Genomic DNA, 23262 nt, shown 5'->3' with positions numbered 1-23262 from the left:
AATACTAGTTTTACAACACGTTGTCTTGTTATTTTGTTACTGACAATACTGCCAGCACTATAGAAAACTCATTCACTGGTAACCTCCATTACTGGTTCACTGACAACTTCCGTTGCTGGATTTTTCCTTGAATGAAAAACCTATTTTTAGCTTTAGGATGTTGTATTATGTGCCACTGCATTCCTGTAGTTGAACCACATTCAGTTTTCAGTAGAGAAGGGCAAAAGTGCATTGCATTATGATTATGTTATCAGGTAATGTCTTAAAAAATTTCCAGATAGATGCTGAAGTCACATTTGGATCACCTTTGCTATTACAGGCAGGAATACCAAATTTAGAAATCACAGGTTTTTATTTCATAAAATTTAGTGTAAACAATTATCATTTTATCATTTTAAAACAAATTCTCATCATCCATAATTTACTTTTGATCATACATGATGACCAAGTACAAAAACTTAAAACCGTTCTGATGTTTCTGAAAATTAAGCAGAAAATTATGGCCCAAATATTTGAAACCAACATGGTGTCTTTTGGTTTCTTTGTTAAAAACTGAGTTGGTATCATTTTGAATGTCACTCATTCGGCAAAATGTTCATTGCCGCTCTCATGAAGTCAAGTTCATTTTCAATCATAACTTAACGCTGCTGTAAAGATGTTTATGTTTGTCAAAAGTAAAATTAAGTTAATTTAAAATACTTTTAATCACATGGAGTAACTACTTTATTTAGTCCGAGTTTTTATTTTGAACAGCGTTTATGAATGAATGTCAAATTTACATTTCACAGATAGAGCTTATGAGTTTTTTTGTGATATTTTTGTGCTTTGTCAGGTAATTACATGTGTTTATGTGACATAAGATGGTGATGAATACGTAAGCATATAATGATTTTAAAGTATAAAAATTAGTTTGTTGGATATTTTTATTATTAAAAAAATTGGTTTTCATAAAGTATTATCCTGAGGAGAAAAATTACTTTCCCAAAGTTTGGGAATGGTCTATTTCCTGACTTTTATCCTGAGTTTCGGGATCCCGTCCACCTCTACTAAAAACCACAGGGAAAAGAGGTAACTTTAGTCATCACCCAGGAACTCTGGGCCATTGTCACCAATTTACACTAACCACTAGCTGGATTAAAAGCAGTCAATTATTAAAAGGAGGGAGGAGGTGACACAAGTCACGAGCCAAGACATATTTCAGTAAGTACCAGTTCAGTCTCCAACACATTAAAGTCCTAACAGCGAAAGGAAGACCCAATCATTATAACAGCAGCAGCAGAATCCACACATGTGTGAGGCCAAACGTACAAATCAGTATTCAAACTTGGAACAAAACAAAATACAATCCTGGACCGTCTAACGTTTTATAAAGCAAAAAGATTGACGAGAGTGACTGTGATGACTCTTAGATACCACAGATTTCCCTGACTTAAGGGGAAATCAGGTTTCTTAACAAGATATAAGATTTTAGGTTTATATGGTTTAACTTATAAGCAAATTTTATTTTTAAAACAGGAGATTTTAAAGTTCTTGTTTTTATTTTCATAAATTCTGACAGACAGTGTATTCAACTAACATGACACTAAATTATTTCTTAATACTTTTTTCATCAAATAGTGCAATTTTGACTATTTTTACAGTAAAATAATTTTTTATAAGCATCTCTCGGACAGAATTACTCAAACAATAACAACACATACACCAGCATTTCAAAGTTTGAAATTTTACCAAGGCTCATATTGTAAAAGTTAGTTGATGCGAAACTGCATGATCAAACTAAGAAAATAGTATTTTTTTCCTATTCATTGTGTGCATTCATTTTGGTACAAACATCAAGCTAAATAAACAACATTCAATGAATTCATATATTAATCATAGTATCTCATTTTTCTGAATTGAGTTTAGTGAAAGAAAAGTCATGATTTTAGTGGTGTTATACAGTGAATTAACTTGTATTTCGGTTTTATCGCAAATCATAGTTTCGTCTTGTCCCTAATTATCGTGTCTAAAACACGAGAACGTACAGAGGGGTTCTTGTCATCCGGCAACTTCATCTGGTTCTTGGGCCGCAGGGCGATCTTGTTCCAGAGACCCCCGAACCAGCCACTGTTGCCTCCAGGCGCTGGTTTCGAGGGGTCCTTCTTAGGCTTCGGCTTCTGCGGTGCCGGCGCGGGCGGCTGTGCGGAGGGAGGCTGCTGCCCTGTCTTCTCCTCCGTGAACTGCGCTTGGGCGGGAGGAACCTACGGAGTCAAGGCCAAACAAACCCAGACAGTTACTTTCCCCACAAGTCACAAAGCATTCCATCAGCAAATATTACACATTAGGGTGCATCATTTTCCAGGGTGCCTATAAATACCTGGAGAAACAATTTCCAAAATTTTTCCACGACTTTTAAGTAAAAATTTTCTAATAACTTCATTATCTTACCGGTTCAATCTTATTGATGATAAGCAAAACTACACATGAAACAAAATAGATCTCCTGTTATTTTTTACGATAGAAAGCTAAAATACTAAAATACTTTTCTGAGATAATTTTTTCATGATTTAAGTGAACAATCTCATATACATATATATATATATAAATAAAAAATACTCTAGACATCAAAAACCAAAACGCAAGTTGGAAAATGGCAGCTCGAAGTTAAAGCTTCATGATGTTCAGAACTGTTACTGTTTATTTTGACACTTTTCATGACTAACATGATCTGTAGACACCCTGTTTCTTATTATGAAATACCTTTCATTTACCTCTGAATTGGGCTATTGTAAATACATAACAACTTTTGGATGGATGCCCTTCAGAGTAAACAGTGAAAACATTCTATGAGGAGCAATATAAGCCAACTTGGTTGTATCAGTTTTTAAGCCATAAATAAATCGTAACTGTTTAATGCTCAAATTTTTCCATTGGCAAGGCATAGCACATAATAGAAAGAAAACCCATACATGCCACTGATAATCAATAGTTCCTGTAATTTTTTTTTATTTTGTGAAACTAGAGAAGTAAAAATGTAAATTCTTTTAAAAATAATGACTATAACTACCATAAAATCTCTATAAAATTAAACTGAGCAAACCATTTTTTGTAATAAAGGAGTTCTTTACAAAGAGATGGATCAAAACTAGGATAATAAGTTTACAATAGCAGATTTTCCTTTATTCCTGGGCCCAAATGTGTGTTACCCATTATATGCACAAGAAATTTTTTACAGTAATTGATTTCTAAAAGAAAAGAACTGCTGTTGCAAGTTTTACATTCATAATAGACATAATTAACTCCTTAATGGCATGAAACTGTCAGCAGTCACAAAATATGTAGTACGGATGAGACACACACTTAAAAAAACTACACACACTACCACACACAAATGAATAAATTAAAATTTATTGGGCCAAAATGGTACTTGCTATGTCAGCAACCTCTAGTGTTTGAGGACTAGTTTAGTAATTTTCTTAGGATTCATAAATTGTTTTAACATATCTTGATCAATGTTGAACATTTTGTTTTCACACTATGGCTAATTTAAAGAAAACTAATGTGAGAAGTTTTTTTATTGTATTTGTTATGAAGAGGTTTTTATCTGAAAGACAAGAAAAACATCTGTTATAAAAAGTTTAAAATGCCTTGTGCTATAAATCCTTTGGACTAAGACTAAACAAACAGTTTGTTATAAAATGGTTCACTGTATAGAGATCTAACTTATGATGACATGTTCAAATTTCCAAAAAATAAATGCATACTCTTAACAGAAGCCTTTCTTTTTAATATTTAGCTTAAATTTACTGTCACGAATGTACAAATGTTCATGGTGTTTTTTTTTTTTTTTTTTTTAGTGAATTTAACAACTCTGGACATTATACTGTCAATAAGGGCTCAAAAAAAACACAGAACTAAATTGTATTAAAGGAAAAAATTGAACATGGTTTATAAAACAAACCATACCAGCACTTGCCTGGAGTGATTTCAGAAAACCAATGGAAATATGACATCAGAATGGCTGGATTGAAATTTTAACCCATATCCTCTGGCATGGGAGTTTAGTGTCTTACCATTGAAGTAATTTCTGCCATCTTAGAATTATTTTTATTTTAATATTGGCCACAGCTTGCAATAACAATTCTATGCAATGTAATGGCATGACACACCAACTGACAAAGCTTTGGAGACTTCTCAATGTCTCAACATTCACTGACTAGGGTAAAAATCAATTCATCTGCAGTTACAGTAAAATAACAGTAACCAGTTATTTATTCTCTTCTATTACAAGCAGACTGTAATGTGAAAAATCTTAGGAACTTCTTTTTATGCCTTATCAGGCCAAAAATTCATATTAATAATTTCAACTGATAAAACCAAACAGGCAAGGTTCAATCATCTTAAAGACAAATTTTTACCTTTTCATTTTGTCTTCTTGATTACATGTTAAATTATTTACATCCTTTCTGAAAAGTAATTACACTGAATATTTAATTTTCTTTAGGAAACTAAGTACTGGTAACACTTCTCAAGTAATACTTGCATAGTCATGTGAATTGTGTGATTTTCTCAAGACTGTACACATGATACACACAGCCACTAATTTACAAACAAAGAGCTACAAACATGGACATGCATGTTAACAAATATAATTTTACAGCTGCCTACATTTATAACTACAACTAGAGTATAAAACTAATTAGATATTCAAACATGGTACAGACAGCACACATTAATTCAGCCCATTCTGTAATCCCGCAAGGAATAAGCCACTCTAATTTTAAATTTTTCAGGTGGAATCTAATGTTTGTTGACCTTGACACAACATGTAACAAAAGATTTGGGTGGAATAAAATTTTGATATCACTGTGAAATGACAAGCGTATAATCAAGTGAGTGTCACCTGAAATGAGACTTGATTGTACGAATATCATCTAAGTTTGAGAGTATGAACTTTTAGTGTTCCCATGAGCCTAAGCCAAGAGATAATTGAGTTAAGCATAATTTAAAGATTTGTGGTTTGGGAAAGCTTGCAACTAAATTTTTAATAAATTCTCATATTTACCCCATTAAGGCTATAACAGATGTAAAGAATGCTAACTATGGTCATTATAGGCCTAATTCTTCTGAAATGCTAACAATTATTCATGTAAGAAACTTACTTAAAGCATACAGCCCTGCTGAAGACAGGGTAACAGTCTAACACTACCAAACTAACTATGTAGTATATTTCTGTTATACATGCTCACTATTTCTATAGCTGTATGTAGTATAATCTGTTATATGTGCTCACTATTTCTAGAGCTTTTTGGTATACTGTAGTGCTAATATGCATCAGGCAACCACATTTTACTGAGTATGTATTCAATTGCATGCAGTTATGAAGCAAAAATTATTGATTGCAGATTATTTTATTACCGTGCCAAATTATATAGATGTGGTTTTTGTTTCTCTTTGTGACACTATATACAGGTACAATGTTAATACAGCTACTGAAATACTTAAATGTTATGTCTCCACATTTTCCTCATGTAAAACCAATCCACTGAAGAGTAATCAATGAAAATGTGTACATGAAAACTTAGTATTGTACTTCAAACCATCACTTCAAAATACTCACAACAAATATACATTCCCAGCTTAAACATTACCAATAAAATTTCAAATTGGACTCCCAAATCAAGAGCAACATAAAATGACAAAAAATATAACATTAATAAAAATTTACCAGTCACCACAAATTATAATGGGTAAGTGAAATTAACTGATTGAATTTAGTATTTATCATACATTCTTGATCACAGAAGTTGCCATTATTTCTGGAAAGTATATTAGCATTCTGCTAAATTTGACCCCACAATTACTTGTTACATAGCTTGTGAATGATGCCACAGAAATAAGAACAATTACAGATTACATTTTATTTTTGTAGTAGTCTCTTGATTACATACACTACTACATACACTATCTTAATGCTTGACTACTATTATCAAGTCAGAACCCAAGACTTGAAAAGTAAATAACAAACAAAAATTAAAATAAAACCGGATATTTTGCAATAATCTCAGTATCAATCTCATTTCACTAAGTAACTATGAAAATTAAAAATGAACAAACTTATTAAATGGAGTGTTTCATTCAATGAAAATAAGTTGGCTGAAATTTAAAAATATATAATTAATTCTTAATAATTACAAATTCAATTAGTGTACATAAGCATGAAATCAACTTAAAAAAATGCATTGAATAATTTTATTCGTTATATCAAACTTACCCTTGACTGTTGTATCAATGACTCAATCAATCCATCAATCAGTCAATCAATCAGCTCACTTTAATTGGTTCCATGTATTGAGATGATTTAGGATGTTGGGTAGCACTTAATATAAATCATCTTTTGCAGACATTTATGATTTGAATCATTATAACAAACTTTTGGCATGATTAGGCATAAATTCAAGCTTTTGGATGTTTGTTGAGGTAATGTAACAGTTAAAAATTGTTATTTGTAAAAATTTACGTCATGAGTCATAACTTCTTTAAGTTAGAGTAGTTCAATAGCATCAAATAATAACAAAAAAAATTAAAAAAACAACATTTTTTTCAAAAACAACATTTAAAACCAAAAGTGTTTTGAGAAATGGCAAAAGTTTATTTATAACATTGCTTTATCATACAAAAACCTATAAAACATTTCCATTTGTTATTTTATAGTCACCTATTTTCACACCGTTTAAGAGACTAGTGAGATGATGAAGCATGTACACTTGACACAGCCATTCGAGTTGCATACCACACATAAGCCGAGATATTATCAAAACTAAACATTCTTTCTCAAGACAAGAAGCAGCACATGTTTCTGATCTCTATATGTATTTGAAAGCAACGATGACTGCTAGTGCCGTTAAATCAAAATGAAAGTATTATAAAATAATTGTATATTCTCTCGAACAAAGCATAGTAATATGCACAAACAGCCGGAACAGCCATAAAATCCTACAATTATTCACATAATAGGTAGTTTACAAGTAAAAAATTTAAGCTAATAAAACATTTTTTAATATAGAACTTGCTGAAGACAAATTACCAAACCACACAACCCTCTTACATACGTTTGTGTCCTGAACAATTACTAACATTAATTCAAAATTTCTATTACTCAGTCTTTTCAGAAATCTCTATCAATTAAATACTACATATTTGGGCTATACAACACTCTTCAATTCAAACACTCTTCAGATAAATTGTATCTAATATTTTATTCAAAGTACTCATTAACAAATACTAAATTACACTTTACATTGGATATACTATATCACTGGTATGTATTGAGACTTCAAAATGTATGATTACTAAATTACTATGTTTTCGACTTGTACAGGAACTTATGAGAGGCACTAGTAAACAACTTTTCGGTACTCTTCTTGAATGGTTTCTTGGTGGGGAAAAAAATAGCTTGACGACTAACAGGCGTACATGGAGTATCAATATCAAAAGTGTGCGGCGGTGTGGTGGAGCACAACGCTGAAGGCTGATACCCAATGGGCATGTCTATGGGGTAGGTGCCGCCAAACACGAGAGGCTTGGTCCCACCACGAGCGAACCTCTCCGCGCGACCAAACAAGCCCCTCCTCAAGGTCACCAGGAACCTGTTGTTACTGTCGAGCCTGCTCCAGGCATCGACGGTGTCGCAGATGACGTCACACTTCCGCTTCCTGCGGAAAGGCCACAGCTTCCTCGTGTAGCTGGCCAGTGTCGAGTGTGGTGCCTTCTTCACGGGAAGAAGCTCCTTCTTGATCTCTTGGTCTTGTGATAATACACGAGAGTCCACGAGCACCGACAATCGACCACTGCGCCGAAGTCGGCAAACGGAACCGACGCTCTCCGGCACAGCTCCTGAAGTGCATTCTTTTTCTGTCTCTGATGTTTCCACGGAGCCCACAAGACTTGTACTACAAACTGCGAACGTATCTTTTTTACCAACCTCCAAGGAGACAGAGTCTGATTCGTAACTATTATAAGCAGCATTGCTAAACACATACTGTGATCTGCAACCACAACGAGCATCTCTGGCCACTCCACGGCCCTCTGAGGGACCAGAGGACTTTGGTAAACAAACAAGTGCAGTACTTACAGGACTGGTCGTCACCAGACGCTGGTGTTGCGGGTAGCAAGAATAGAAAAACAACGTGAAGCAAAAACATTACCACAAAATGAAACCACACACCTGTTGCCTTGACAATAAAGTTATGTGAGGGGATATCTTATAGTGACTTGTGCTGTTATATTACTTGTGTGTTAATGCAACTGACAATTAAATAAAAGGGAAAGGATATTCTTTTGTAGCATGACATGAGATAATTGTTACTTCTGTTTACCTCTACATTAAGTAGGAAGTTTAAAAAATACAAAGAAAGGGAGTATAACAAATTTATTGAGCAAATAAATGGAATTTGTTTAATTGCACCCAGCATTTACACTCACAGGTTACTGTTAAAATAGTTTTGTTGTAATATTTTCCATGCACCCTTCACCTTTATGGGCCCACCTAGCCAGAGGTGTATTTGAGTTAGTGAGACGAGATGATAAGTACTATGCTCGCTGACGCTTCTAATGTGTTATCGCCTCTAAGCAAAAGGCTGTGGACCGGTGCAGTCTTCCCATCGAGCATGAAATTTGAGCAGCAACCATAACATTATATGGCAGAAAAATGAACATAAAGATGTTATGCAAGACTCTTGAGTGGTTTGAAGAAACTGTACTGGGGGTTTCATACCTTAAATTTACTCTGAAAACCGACTTTTTAGCAATTTCCACTCTTCTAAAAATACAGTTTGGAAACTGAATACGGAAACAGAACTACTCATCCGCCTTCAGCTCATTTTTAAATGCTTTTTGTAGAAAGACCCTTCTCTGATAACTTGAGCAGTTTTAAAATAGCATGATTCCTACTGAAGTTCTGCACACCATCTGTGAGATCACGTAGGCGGGGCCCTTTAGAACCTGGGCACACATACAGTGCGCAGAGCTTCAGGAAAAACAACGCAATTTCCAAACTATTCAACATATCTAAGTGGAGACTGTTTACAAAAACCATTTAAGAGATCACCGAGGGCCGAAAAGTATGTTTGATTTTGAATTAAGTATTTAAGAATATTGGACATAGTATATCCCATGAGTTTATCTTATTCCAACGTTCACTGTTAAGGTTAAGACATTCCTGCTATACAAATACCATTTTTTGATGTTATAATGGGACTTCATAATCAAAAACATTAATAAGTGACATTTTAAAATGGCAACAAGTATTCAAAGCTTTTTTCCACTACTTCTCGCTAAACAATAATGGAAAAATTGTGTGAACAATTCCAAACAAGGCACATTTGTAATTTCAAACTTGAAAATAAAGTATTATTTGTATTAATTTTGTCACATGCACCAGAAGTGGGATAAAATAAACATCAACAACCATAGGCGTGCGCAGGACTTCAGTAGTGGTGGTGCCAGATTACACAACAGCCCTATCATTTCACTGACCCCGAGCCTAAAGCGGGGGGGTCCGGGGGTCCTCCCCCGGAAAAATTTGGATTTGAAAGCGCAAAATGGTGCTATTTAAGGTGTTTCCGAACAAAAACATTAAATACACAGATGTAAAAATCTTAACATTTTTTTATGACAAATTTTGAACGTTTTAATCGCCAGGAAAGCTACTAAACTATTTAAACTTTTTAAGCTTTGTTGAGCCATAAAGTAAATTGCACAAGTTGTTTGCACGGAATTCATGCTGGTGGCTTTGAAAAACCGTACTTATATGTTTTCTGAAGACTCAAAATAAATGCAAAAAAAAAAAACATTTTCAAGTGTTAAATTTCAAAATCAACAAATCAAGGGAGTTTTTGTAACATACCTCAAATATGTAAAATATTAAAATAATAAAAATACTCCACTAAGAGTGGGCAAAAGTTTTAACTTTTGGAATACAACAAAAATGTTTTGTCGGCGACTGCATATAAGTCATCGAGTAATCCTTTTCGGGATCCGGCTTTTTAAATTTAATCACCCATTTATACATCATACAGACAGATATATACAGCAATTAATGAACCATAACAACTGTCAACTAGTGAAAATAAAAATTAATTAATGAATGATCCACGTAAAAAACACAGGCTGTACTCGTGTACTCATTAGAACAATAAACTGATGAGTAAACAGTAAGAGTAAACACTACGCAGTAGTGCTACCTGGCGGACGGCGGCTATTATTCCGTGCGCCTGCCGAATGGAGTGAACAGTGGACACCGAGCGCGCATTCTATGTAATTCGAGGAGAACTATGAGAAGTATTTACATTTCAGAAGTTTCGTAGCCGCGGCCCGCGTGTACAACACAAGTAATTGCAACTGGCTTGTTTCCGTGTGTGTAGTTGGTTCGATTGATAATTGATATACTGATAGTGTTATGAGCACATATCTGTAACTCGACACAATTGGAAAACATATTTTTTTGGAAATAGTACGGTTTTTTGTAAGTATGTATTATTTCTGCTTGTAAAAAATAAAATAACGTTAACCCTAATGGTGGTGCCAAGGCACCTGTGGCACCTACCGTGCGCACGCCTATGTCAACAACCATGGACTACAACACCACAAAACATGGGACACACTATTGAGATGGGATTTAAAAGAAAACAATCGTTACAGTTTCAATGCAGTATAAATAAAGTAACAACCAATCTAACACCATATGATACAGTAGTAGCTTACTTGCTGTATATATGACAAAACAGATATTACGACTCAAAAATATAATTAAAAAAACAAACTAATGTTTTAAGATTCCAGATGAAATTAGCAAAAATTTTTATAATTTTAATGCTGAACTAAAATACAATTTACCTGGCAACCGTTAACAACAAAAACTCGTGAATGTCTAGGGTTAAGTATATAAATATGAGCTCATTCAACCACTAATTTAGGAATAAGCATAAAAAAAATTTTTAAGTTTTTTGTAAAATATATTGAATGAATTTTACAATATTTTGCGGTTTGTGAAAATTTTCTGGATCTATATGCAGAGTAGCAGGTTGTGGAAAATAAGGCGAATAGGAACTGAAATGAAAGGTAAGTTAGTTGGTTAGGTTAAGCTAGGTTATGTTAAGCTAGGTTAGCTGCTTAGTTAAAAAACAATTTACTTTGTAATTTAAATATTATAACAAAAATTTTCCTTATAATTATTGTAACTGATTTAACTTAACCTACCTTTCACTTTGGTATTATTTGTCTAATTTTCCAGAAGTTGTTACATGATGTGAAAAAATTTTTTTAGTGGGATTCTAATTTTCATTTTTACTATTCAAATTCAATATTCGTGTTCACAAATGACTTGACATTTATAGTCGTATTTGATTTGAACTTAAAATTTGCACAGGCCTAGTACTTAGTGATTCAGCTATAAGAAAAACCTGATGTCATGTTCTAATTGGCACAAATGCTATTGTAGCTTATTTTCTAAATAAATGCTTTTTTCAGATAATTAGTTTAAGATGTCATTCATTTGTAAAAAAATAATAATCACATATGCCACATAACTTTTACATATTTTTTGACAGTTTTCATAACTGTATAACATGATGTGTATGCATTTTCCCATTTAGAAATAAAAACCCTGTCTTGTAGACTTTCCGCAACCTTAGTCCCCTTATATTCGTAGTTTCCAGTTTATCTGAGACGCATGTATAGTTAAATTTATGTCCATCACTTATGATTTATCAGCACTTCAGTTAATACACAAACAGAACACGTTCACCATCCATGCCGCAAATTTTCTCATCTCACTAACGAAAGGTATGTGGTTAGCTATCAATATAAGAAAACAGGCTGCACACTGCTGCATTTTTCTTTAGTGGGAATGTGAGGTAATCCACAGCAGTGACCACAACAGTAGTACAAGTACTTGCCATTCTTCCAAATGTTACACTTTACCCATGTGGTGATTTTCTGGTTATCATTCTCTACACGAGTTTTCATGACCAGCATGACACAGGATATTGCCATGTTTCTGTGATGCAGCCAAGAATTTCTGTATTACTCTATGAATGAAACCTGCAGATTAATGTTTACTAGCAGATTGCCTAACAAATTTTTAAGTAAAATACACTTTATTTTTTTATCTAGATAAGCATGAAAAAAAAATATTTTTTTGTACAAAATTTAAATAGAAGGTTATTTGTATGTATTTCTTATGTACAAATATTTACATTTGGTTTACAAATATAAGAATGTAAATATTAAGTTTTAAAAATATATTAGAAATGCAAATTTTATGCTAATTTCCACAGCCCCTATGTATTATGCATTTTCTCAACTTGGAAGCCTACAACAGTATAATCTCCTTATGAAATTCCACTTAAAAAGTAGAAAATTTCTTCTGCTTTTGCATAAAGAGATTAAAAAATTTTGCACTTGAACCATGAAAATATACAACCTTATTTTTAATAGGTTTTCCTGTTTGTAATTTCCATGTACCTCGGTAAACTTCTTAATAGTGTTTAACTGAAATTACAAAGTATTGATACTCATAACATTGCCATGTAAAAGTTTTCACCTCAAAAGGTGCTGAATGCATCTCTCTTTCAAACACAATCCCTCTAAATATTAATTTAAAATAAAAACTTGTTTACTAGCAAATCACCTGCTTTTGCAGGAGCGACCATTCATAGCTCTGCTGCTGCTGCTGCTGATGCTGCTGATGCTGCTGATGCTGCTGATGCTGCTGCTGCTGCTGTTGCTGCTGCTGCTGCTGCTGCTGCTGCTGCTGCTGCTGCTGCTGCTGCTGCTGCTGCTGCTGCTGCTGCTGCTGCTGCTGCTGCTGCGGTGACTGTGAGGCATAGCTGCCCCCACTGGTGTCCAGATCGTGGGACTGATCGGGCTCGGTCCTAGTCTCGTTAGGCCACCAGTAGGAGCTGTTCTGTTCCGCCCCACCGGGATAGAACTGTGATGGTTCCTGTTGCATGTAGCCTGCCACCAAAATTCAACAAGAAAATAACGGTACAGAAAATTGTTTGAACATATTAAATTGCACAGTGCAAAAAATAAATGTAGCATATGCAAAAGTATGGTCAGGATTTTATGGTTTCATTATTTGGCAAAAAAAAAGAATTAATTCAAGATAACCAGTGTTACTGGTTTTATTTGTATAAAAAAACTATATTATTTGAATGTAAAAAATTTAAAATGTAACAGTAATATTTTACCCAAAATTAGGTAATTTTGATTTTGGTAAATTATGTAAAATATTAATAAATTGATCCCATTTATTATGACTCCTTTCAAAACAACATGAAAAATTTTTGTTTTGAAAGTCAAAAATTGGAACGAATTTGGCCAAAAATTAGTTTGAAGGTCGTTGCGCTGTTTTTCTCTTGGTGAGAACTGTATTGCACGTAGCAAAGTAGACAACCACTCCCCACAGTTTATCCTCTTCTTACTCCTCAGTTCCCTGGCGCCAGGCATGTCTGCACGCTGGCCCGACCAGCACCCATCAACCTTTATATTACTTGCTCTTGGACATGCTACCCTCTCTTGTTTGCTAGTTATATGGCATGGATTTGCACGATTTTGGATCTCTCTTGGCTTTGATTTTACTTTTTTTTTTACTCTATTTTGATTGTGCATTATAATTGAATTTGGGTACAGTTGTTGACATTCAGAACATTTTTTTAAATATAATATACAGACTTTTGATTTGTGTAAAATGAGAAGAAAGTAATAGGGGTTTGTGGGATCCCAAAATTTTGCAAAAGTTTCAGGATCAAAAAGATTTTTTTTCTGTCCAACAAGGAAAAAAATTTTCTGAATTTTTTTATAGTTATTCATGGGGTTGGTTTAAATGTTCCACTACATTCAGCAACATTAATTAAGAGAAAACTAATACATAAAAAGAAAGATTTAACCTGGTTGGTCAGAGATGTAACAACCATGTTATCGGCTTACTTAATTTTACTGAGAAGACAGAAAAATACATCAGAACTGTCAGCAACTGATAAAAAAAGTTAATACCCATCTGTAAAATACGTAGTGCACAAAACTGGCCAGTCCATGATTAGTTTCGTTCAAAATGTGGCTAAGGAACTCGTATGGATCAGGTAGAAAATATCCAGCTACAAACAAAATATATACGAAATATATTTTCCTTGAATGCTTTCACATGTTTTTCGAGTATATATATACAGCAACCACCCGAATGCACACCCGCCTCTTCATCCTTTGTTTCAACGGCAGCCAGCAATATTTATCTTGCCAGCTCAAGCATTTATAGTTTCCTTTATTTGCTAAAGAAAAGTTGCTTCACAATGTAATTAACAAATCTGCGCCCCTTGATAGTGGAATGTACGCAAATACTGACAGACATCAATTCCCTCCTACCCCACTCTCTCTCTCTCTTCATGGCTGCGGCACCAGCCACCCATCTCTATTAGCGCCCAGGTCGGAGCAGGCCTGACTCAGTGCTGCTGCGTGACCTTGAACCACCGAGACTCGCCTGGGGAGGGAGGCAGCCTTCTACCCCACCATTCCCAGCCTACTCAACATGAGCTGCTAATCACCACTGCTCTCGTTTCCCATTGGTTACCCTCCTCCGGCCGAATATGAGATAAAAGATGGCGTGGAAGCTATAGCCTCGTAACTCGACGCCTCGGCTCATTTGTTCTCCTCTACTAACCAGAACTACCTGCACTTCAAGACCTGCGACCTTCAGCTACGAAAACCCTGCCCCCTGCCGCTGCTGCCACTCGCCTGTCGCCAATTATAAAGTCATTTTACGGGCGCCCTGTCTTGAAAGGTAAACGTTCCAACCGTCAGTTTCCAGATGCATTGTGCATTCATTAAAAGGGAACTGTTGCCAACCGTCCATTTCTGGAAGTGTAAACCCGTCTGTCTACCGACGCCTCTTTGCAGCATTGTACAGCCCACACGGCAGAAAGTCTTCAAGATCCGTCAGTTACAAGTCCCTTTAACAGTTAGCACTTGTAGGGGCAGCTGTCAGTGTATCAAGGAGCCCAGATTCTGTGTTTTGTGTTGGATACAATACACAGCCTTGCACCGGAAATTGTATCGATTAATCATTTACCAACTGGAAATTTGTGCCTGCTCTGCAGGGAACCCCTGCCATATTAATATCCCTAGAAGAGACATGGTTGCACCACCCGCTCCTCAGCCGCGCTTTCTCACATCTCAGCAGTGCCTCCTGCAAATTGGCTGCCTTGTGGCAAGGTGGCCACTTAGACCTCGACGACTGACTCAACCCCTTGACGCCTTCTTCCCGAGGAGAGGAGCTCTAGAGTAGAGGAGCCAGCATCAGGGAAGGCAACACGTCCCACCCTTTTTTTCCTAGCACTTAACATATGTCATCTGTCCTACCCTGCATTTCCCCTATTCACTCTTCGTAACATTCCACGGCTCACCCGCTTGCATGAGTGTTAACAAAGTGATGTCATAATGCTTAACCTTCTTGACCTCTTTGGCGAGGTATATAGCTATGACCCACATCTAATAAATTATAATTTAATTAAAATTACTATCACTGGATGGACTTAGTGCTTGTTAAAAGAAACAGTTGAGCCACACATTGCACTGTTTATACTCATAGTGTCTACCAAACTAGATTTTTGAAATTCCCTGCTTTACCAGATTTTCTCGGAAATGATTTCTAGTTCTCCTGATTACTTGTAAGACGAAAGTTAGACCTGGAATAGATGAGTTGTAGCAACCCAGAATACTACCCTCCCCACTGTCTAAATGAGTTTTATTCTGATATGATTTAAATAACATCTATTTATCCTTTTTGAGCAGTATTTGTGTGTTCGTAATGTGTTTTATGATCATAATTTACACTGTTTCATGCTTTTCTGATGATTTGTTCACTTTATTGTGCATAAGCCTCTTTAAGTTATTTTTACCTGTTTATTTGTGTAGTTACGTTTTTATGTGCTTTCACATTTTTTTTTAAAATATTGCTTGTAGTTTTTTTATTCATAAATGCCTGTTAACATTATTTTATTTTGTATTTTTTTTTTCCATAGTCCTTTGTTTGAAAACATGCTGATGCAATAGTCTGCCAGTTACGTAATCATTGGAGAGAGACAGAGGTTGTATGAGCGTGAGAAACAGAATTGTGACTTGATGCCATTCCCCAGTATTGGTTGATATTTATGTGTGCATTTTTGTCATTGGTCAGAGATTACACCATATCAGCACCCTTTTTTCTCTTGGAGGATAAAGGGTGGCCATGGAGTCAGTCAATGTCTGTACCAGGTACCGATAACGATAAGTCACGTGCCAGGCGGTGGCTTCGATTTAACATAATGTGGTGAAGAGAGAATCTCGCGGCAGTAGTTCAGGCTACCCAGAACTTTAAATCTTTTCAGAATTTTTAAATTAAAATTCGTTAGACTATAGTCATCGGTAATAGCCCAAAACAACGATCGAGTAACTAAGTTTTTGTTTCGAGGACTGAGTCCTTCAGCTTGTAATGTGAGTTGCAAGCAACCGCAGAATTTACTTGTGAACAGTATTTAATAAACATTTTTAGGTACCACAAACAGTAAATTTGTGTTTTGGAGTCAGTGAAGATGTTTTGTGTGACTTGTTTGTACGTAGTATATTCGACAAGTATTTGTTTTCATGGTCAGTAGATGGAGAGCTTAATGACTCGTGAACGTTCTTAAAGTATTAATAAAAACCATTAATATCAGTTTGTGTACAAGAGACAGTAACTGTTATTTTGGAACATAAATATTATTTCAGTGCCCAACAAATTTTTTCAAGTGTTAATATAATTGCACTCTAGACCAATGTTGAGCTACTCGGAGCTTGTTACAGAGTAAAGGAACGCGACGGGCAACGCGATGTTTGAACACACGGACGGACAAGATACTGTGGTGTAAACTCGACTGAGAAAACTGCGGAAAAGAAAAGCCTTAATCGTTGGTGGGAGCATTCAGCCCAGTTAATTTTATTAAAACTTTGGTCACCATACTTTCAAAATGATAAATTGTGCATTGAAAATAACCCCCACAACAAGTAATCAACTGCTTAGTTAGTAAATCCAATGGCAATTTTTATGTACCTTACACGTCCCACGATTGTGTGTAACGTAAAGTCAAAAAGTCAACATCCTCATTTGGAAGAAGAAAATGTTATTCATATTTTATATTCATTATTGTAAAAATTAATTTCTTAATTTGTGCTATTCAAATTGTTATAATATTCTATTTCAGATTATTTTTAAGATTATGTAACTGAGTAGGTAGTTTATTTACACAAGCTATAAAACTCAGTAATTATTTAGTTGAATACCCTCTTTTATCGCATAATCGTCGCACTCGCATAATCGTCGCACCCATAATTTTGGGCGTCAAAATTTGGATTAAAAAAACCTCTCGCGTAAACGCCGCATGATGTTTTTGGTCCCGCTATTAGATTCCGAGCTCTTTGTGTGGGTATTTTTTCCGTGTAAAACGATGTATTTTAAAATAGAAATCTAATATTTATTCGGACATTACCTCTTACTTATTTAATTAATGGAAATAGGTAGTTGTCTGATGTGTAAATTTTCTTTTATATCGTTCATCTCTACGTCTGCGTCGCCGCGGTGTACCGCTTACAAAAATGTAGCCAAGCGCTCGTTGCAATCGTTAATGTTTGGTTATGTTGCTTTCCGTATAGAGAGCGCACACGTAGCCAAATATCGATATCTCGCAGAGTGCATGCAACGCACGCTCTCTGTTTGGTTATGTTGCTTCCCGTATAGAGCGCGCACACATAGCTGAATATTGATACCTCGCCGAGTGCATGCAACGTGCGCTTTCTGTCGAGTGCCTAGTTAACTACATCTGATGGCCTGCTCTCTTTCGTGGAGTATGTACTTACTGCGGCGATAGTTACGCGTTCGTTCAGCTTGCAATTGGACCACAGATTTTGTTTTTCTATTTAAAGTTGAAAGGTTTTTTGTTGCATGACTTATTAATTTAAATAGTTTAGCGTGCTCTTTTATACTTCACGTTTTGAATAAACGTATTTCCATGAATTGGTTTTGTTTTTAGGAATAACTTTATCTAACAAAAAAAATTTTTTCCACATAATCGTCGCACCCCTACTTTTCAAGCTTGATTTTAGAATAAAAAGTGTGACGATTATGCGAGAAAACATGGTACTTATGCCCCACTCATTCTCTGAAATAAGTCTTAGTGACACCTACACCAATAACACATTTAACAGACCAATATAACTTGTATGCCGGCAGCCAAACCACTCATTTATTTTAGCAACAGGTTTCTATACACGAGTGTTCAATGTAACATGTTGCATTCCAGCCAACCGACCCACAGACAACGCTGTCACTCGCACGGGTATAGCGCTCGTTTACTTTGTGCTGTTTCCAATCATATGAGGTCAATTAGGAGCCTTAGAACCCCTAATGGCACATGCGAAGCTGAGCCTCATCCAGTCACAAAACGAAAACAAAATTTTTTTTCGCAATACATTTAGTTTACACATTTTTGGTACAAAATTCATGCTAAATAAATAACATTCAATGAATTTACCATGATAAAAGATTAAAACTTTTGTGGTTTGAGTAAATTTTCATCAAATTGCTGACTGATTTCATGTTTTTAGTTACATTTAGTGCTAAATAGTGTGTTAACTTGGTTTTTGGTGGTATACATTGATTGTATTTTCATGCTATGCGGTGTTATTTCGGTCTTATCGCAATCCACCATATAATCTTGTTCCAAGTAACTGATTATTAGCATTAAATAAAGGCATACACACTACACAAAAAAACCATATACAAAACATAACCAAGCATTCTGGTTTATTTTAAGACTTTCACAGAAATCTGAAATAAAATTTGCAAACAATGCAAATACGCTGCGGCATCAATATACCAAAACTCTACCATCATTAAAATCATCCGGTCTCTGCTCTTGTACATATTCTTGATGGCCCCACTGTTGCTGCTGCAACTGTTGCTGTTGTTGCTGTTGACTGATGTAGTCTGTGTTCTGCTGCAATGCCTCAGAGGAAAATGCTTCCTGAAACACACCAAGCCGCGGGTGGTCAAGTGGTGATCTTGATAAATTATATAAAACTATTACTACTTCAGTATTAAGAATGGATAAAATCTAGAGCTAGCCGGGATCTTGATTTTATTTTGATAGTAAACATGCCCGTTCTCACACCGAGCCCTCTTGGGTGAGAGCCCGGTATCCTGTAGAGAAGGTCGAGCTGGTCTTGCGGTAGGATTCACATCCGGTTGGTATGCAGGTGAATAGCTAGTGGGGTGAGGGATGGGGCTAAACTATACATTGAAAATGACGGTACTTTTACAAGAAAACTTTAATTGACCTAAATGTCAAACAGTTCAATTGGTCGCCTGTGTCGGTTTCCACAACATACACTGAATTATACAAAGTACACCCTATCGTCAAGGAAGGGGGGGGGGGGGGGGCCAAATTCCCTAGGCCGAAATAGGTCCTCGGATGCCCTGACTTGGGAAGGAGGGGTGCGAGCTGCAGAAAACGGATAGCCAGTTGTTCTGCTGCTCCCCCTAGGATCGTCCAGTGGTCAGTGGGCGGAATCCAGCCTCACTGGCTGTCAGGCCGATCAACTGACTTCAGGATTTTTTTTTTTTTTCCTAACCTAACTAAAACTAAGTGTATTTTGTTTGGGAGGGTCTGGGTTAGGGAAGACTCTAGGTGCGTCCCAGGCCGAAGCCTTTACGCCTATTCATGCTGGGTTTAAGCCATGCAGACAAGGGAGCATGCATCGTGTGCTTGTTCTTGAACTTTGCGAAAGCACGCCAAATAGTTTAAATTAATGAGTGATGCAATAAAACCATTTTATTCAACGTAAAAAAAAAAGAAAGAAACCAGTAACAAGAACGTGATTTGTAACTATACGTATAACGATCGTGCAGGTTAACTTGGTTGCTGACAGAGCGTGCGTGTGCATGCAGTCTGCGAGCTATCGATATAAATCTTCGACTACGTGCGCGCACTCTATAAGGGAATATACAGGAATCAACACAACCAAACTGGCGCTACTTACGTTTTTATAAGCGGTATAAAGCAACTCCCGAGACGTTAAAGATGAAGTTTATAACTTCTAAAAATGTCTTTAAAACACTGTTATTATGCATTACATCAAATGAGGTTAAAACGGGACAGAAATAAAATGGTTCAAATAATGGGAAAACGTAAATAACGGTAACGTAAATAAGGGGTTTCGCTGTATAATTTTTGTAAGTGGAAGATGTAATCGTCCATTTATATTTTTTTTAAACACAGGGGGGGGGGGGGGGGGGGGGGAAGTCTTATATGAGTGTATCCGGGCCAAATTTTGCACGTCGAATTATTGTAAAATGAATTGGATTCGATTTGACGAATCGAAAATCAAAAAATTTGAACTCGAATTCGGAAATTTCAAATATTCGCAGAACCCTAATAAATACATACCATTCATTTTGACGTTTAGATTCTAGTACAAGTTTCATTACTTCTTCGTGGAATTACTTCGATGAGAAAGGTTCTTAGAACACTTATGCCAATAATTCAAATAGCTATAGCATAGCTACTAGAGAACTGATCTGAAGGACACAATTACACTATAGACGCGACAGTTTTCCTTGCGACAATGTGAGGTCATTCACTTCAGTATGACATGTACTGCTCACATTTTTGGACGGTCGCGTGACAGTTGGGAGATAGGAGGAGGATGAAGAACGAGTGAAGTGGCAACAAGGCAATTCCTTTCCACCCATTTTACCAGCGTACAGTGCAGCCTATGATCAGGCGCAGCCAAAATTTACATTTTAAATTAATTTTTGCTAGTATATTTAAAGAGATACAATGCCATCACGCCAGATTTTTCTTAAGATTAAGATATGATCAAGGTCAATATGTGCTGTTTTAGGTGGTAGAACATGCCTGAAAATTGTGACAAAACATAAATTTCTTTATTGATTATAAAAAATTGTGACAAAATGTAATTGCATTATCAATCACAAAAAAAAAAATTTTAAATTTTAAAGTTTGATCATGAAGCAACATGTGTGCTTACAATATCTACAATTCGACGTTTATTTGAAAGTTCTATAATAAAAACTGACCGAATCGTGTACATTTAAGTTTAACATGTAAATCCCTATCCTGCCATTTGGCTGGCATGGGCGTGAACCGAGCCCTTAAGGAAAGAGCAAAATAGTGTTTGTTGATTCTTCACAATATTAATTTATTGCGTTGAATTTAATGCTACCCATGTGGCATTGCCATTATGCGCACACTGAAATAAAAACACTTAACTTCAAATCATGACATAATTTATTGGCGTCTTTACTTTAAAATCACGCTAATCGAACTGTGTTAATTTGAGGTTGCACATGTTAAATAAGTAATGAGTTATAAAAAAACATTGTAGTCTTATCCTGTCAAGTATAAATAACTCGGTTTTTATAATCGAGTCAAGCTGAATCTACTTGCTCGGCTCGACTCGACTCGACTCGACTCGACTCAACTCGACTTAACTCAAGTCTCAGCCCTACCCAATAAACAATGAATAAATTTACAGTAATTTAATTTCTATCAAGTATTTTGAAACAAGCACAGCAATGTTTAATTTTATGAATTTCCTTTTTTTTTCTCCATCTTGTCAACAGCCAGGTATTTAGGTAATGGGGAAACTAGACAAAAATCACATTAATTGGGGAAGGTAAAAAAAACAGCAATGGCCTTTGGTGAACACATCCCTGCCGTTGTCTGGAGTGATTTCCACAAAGCACGCTAAACTAAACTCCAGATTTCCACGCCAGGAGTCCTACCCGTAACCTCCAGACAGCTAGTTTACTATGTTTCCCACTTCACCAGTTAGCACAGAACAGGTTAAATCAAAGATCCAGGGTGTAATCAGCATACTTGAGGGTGAAGTTGCTCCTGCTGAGATGCCAAAGCAGCATACTGTGCACCATCAACCTCCCCATAACTCAAGTTGGACATGGACCCATTGTTATGCATATCAGGATGCAGAACTCCTGCCTGTCAACAAAAAAAAATGGCAAGATATATAAAGCAACCAGTAACAAAAAAAATATTCAAAATTGTTTAAGTCTTTCAATTTCAAGTTTAAAAAAAAAAAAAACACATTTCTTGTCATGTTTCTTAATGAACACACAGACTTGTGAGACCCTAGACCCTACCTTAATTATATAATATATAATTTTAATTTTTTTTCTTTTGCTTTGAATATCTATTAGTTAAGGAATATGTCTGTATATTTAACACTATACTTCTCTTTCATGTGTTGTTGCAGTATCACCAATACTTACAATGGATATTTACAAAATGTTATATATAAAGTGTGTAAAAAGTGATGCAATGTTTGCTATTGTTAACTTTTGCACAAATTGTTACAGCAATTATATCACACTTAGTAACTACTAAAAACATTTGCGACAGAACTGCTAGAAGGTATAGAATTACATTTACAGAAATAGCCGTTAAATAATAATGATGAGAAAAAAAAATCAACATGTTGCGTGAGACCCTACTTGAACAGAAAAATGAATAAAAAGGGTAATCTTCCTTTTAAAACCGATATTAAGGCTGAGAATGGATACTTGCATTGACCAAAACAAACCAGATACAAATTTATTCAATTATTTTTGATTCAGGTAATGTAGTTCTTTTTACTATCAATGGCATCTTACAGTTAATGAATTTATTAGATTGAACAAATATATTAAATTGAATATATTGAATGAATATATTAAATTTTTAAAATGAAACTGGGAGTGGCTTACAATATTGATGACTTTCTATACATATAGGCAAAATCATCAACATTGTAATAAAGTAAGACTTTAATTCAAATTGTGGCATAAGAAACCGAAGGTCAAATAAAATTTAAATTCTGATAATTACAGAGACACAGATGTACCTATTTTCCAGCAAATAAGAAGATAATTTTACACTAGTTTGAAAAGCTTTAAGCTGCTGTCTATCATATGAAAGGTCGTAACATTAACAGTTTGTATTGCTCGTACTTAGAATCAACACACCCAGTGGTGCTTATAATATTATAGCTGTTGCACAGATTCTGAATATGTACGGTATGTATGTACATGTACATAGAAGGAAAAGAAAGAGGATGGGCAAGAGATATTTTTAGAATGATTTGACTAAGTCTGTTTATTGCCCTTGTATTCACACTTATTACTCTTGCCATCAG

At 35.4% G+C, this 23262-nt stretch overlaps 1 protein-coding gene across 3 annotated transcripts in view; it reads right to left on the bottom strand.

Moving 5' to 3' along the window:
• Window positions 1–23262, bottom strand: part of LOC134536140 (protein transport protein Sec16A) — a 130782-nt gene that overhangs the window by 38467 nt on the left and 69053 nt on the right. For all 3 annotated transcript variants that reach the window (XM_063375740.1, XM_063375757.1, XM_063375750.1), the window contains 4 exons: window positions 21951–22070; window positions 18938–19073; window positions 12671–12996; window positions 2025–2240 (listed from right to left, as the gene is read on the bottom strand). In XM_063375740.1, the coding sequence (XP_063231810.1) occupies window positions 2025–2240; window positions 12671–12996; window positions 18938–19073; window positions 21951–22070 (798 nt within the window). The remainder of the gene's footprint in view (window positions 1–2024; window positions 2241–12670; window positions 12997–18937; window positions 19074–21950; window positions 22071–23262) is intronic.

Source organism: Bacillus rossius, chromosome 1 (assembly GCF_032445375.1).
Source record: "Bacillus rossius redtenbacheri isolate Brsri chromosome 1, Brsri_v3, whole genome shotgun sequence".
Taxonomy (NCBI): domain Eukaryota; kingdom Metazoa; phylum Arthropoda; class Insecta; order Phasmatodea; family Bacillidae; genus Bacillus; species Bacillus rossius.
This window is presented reverse-complemented; position numbering and strand designations above follow the sequence as displayed.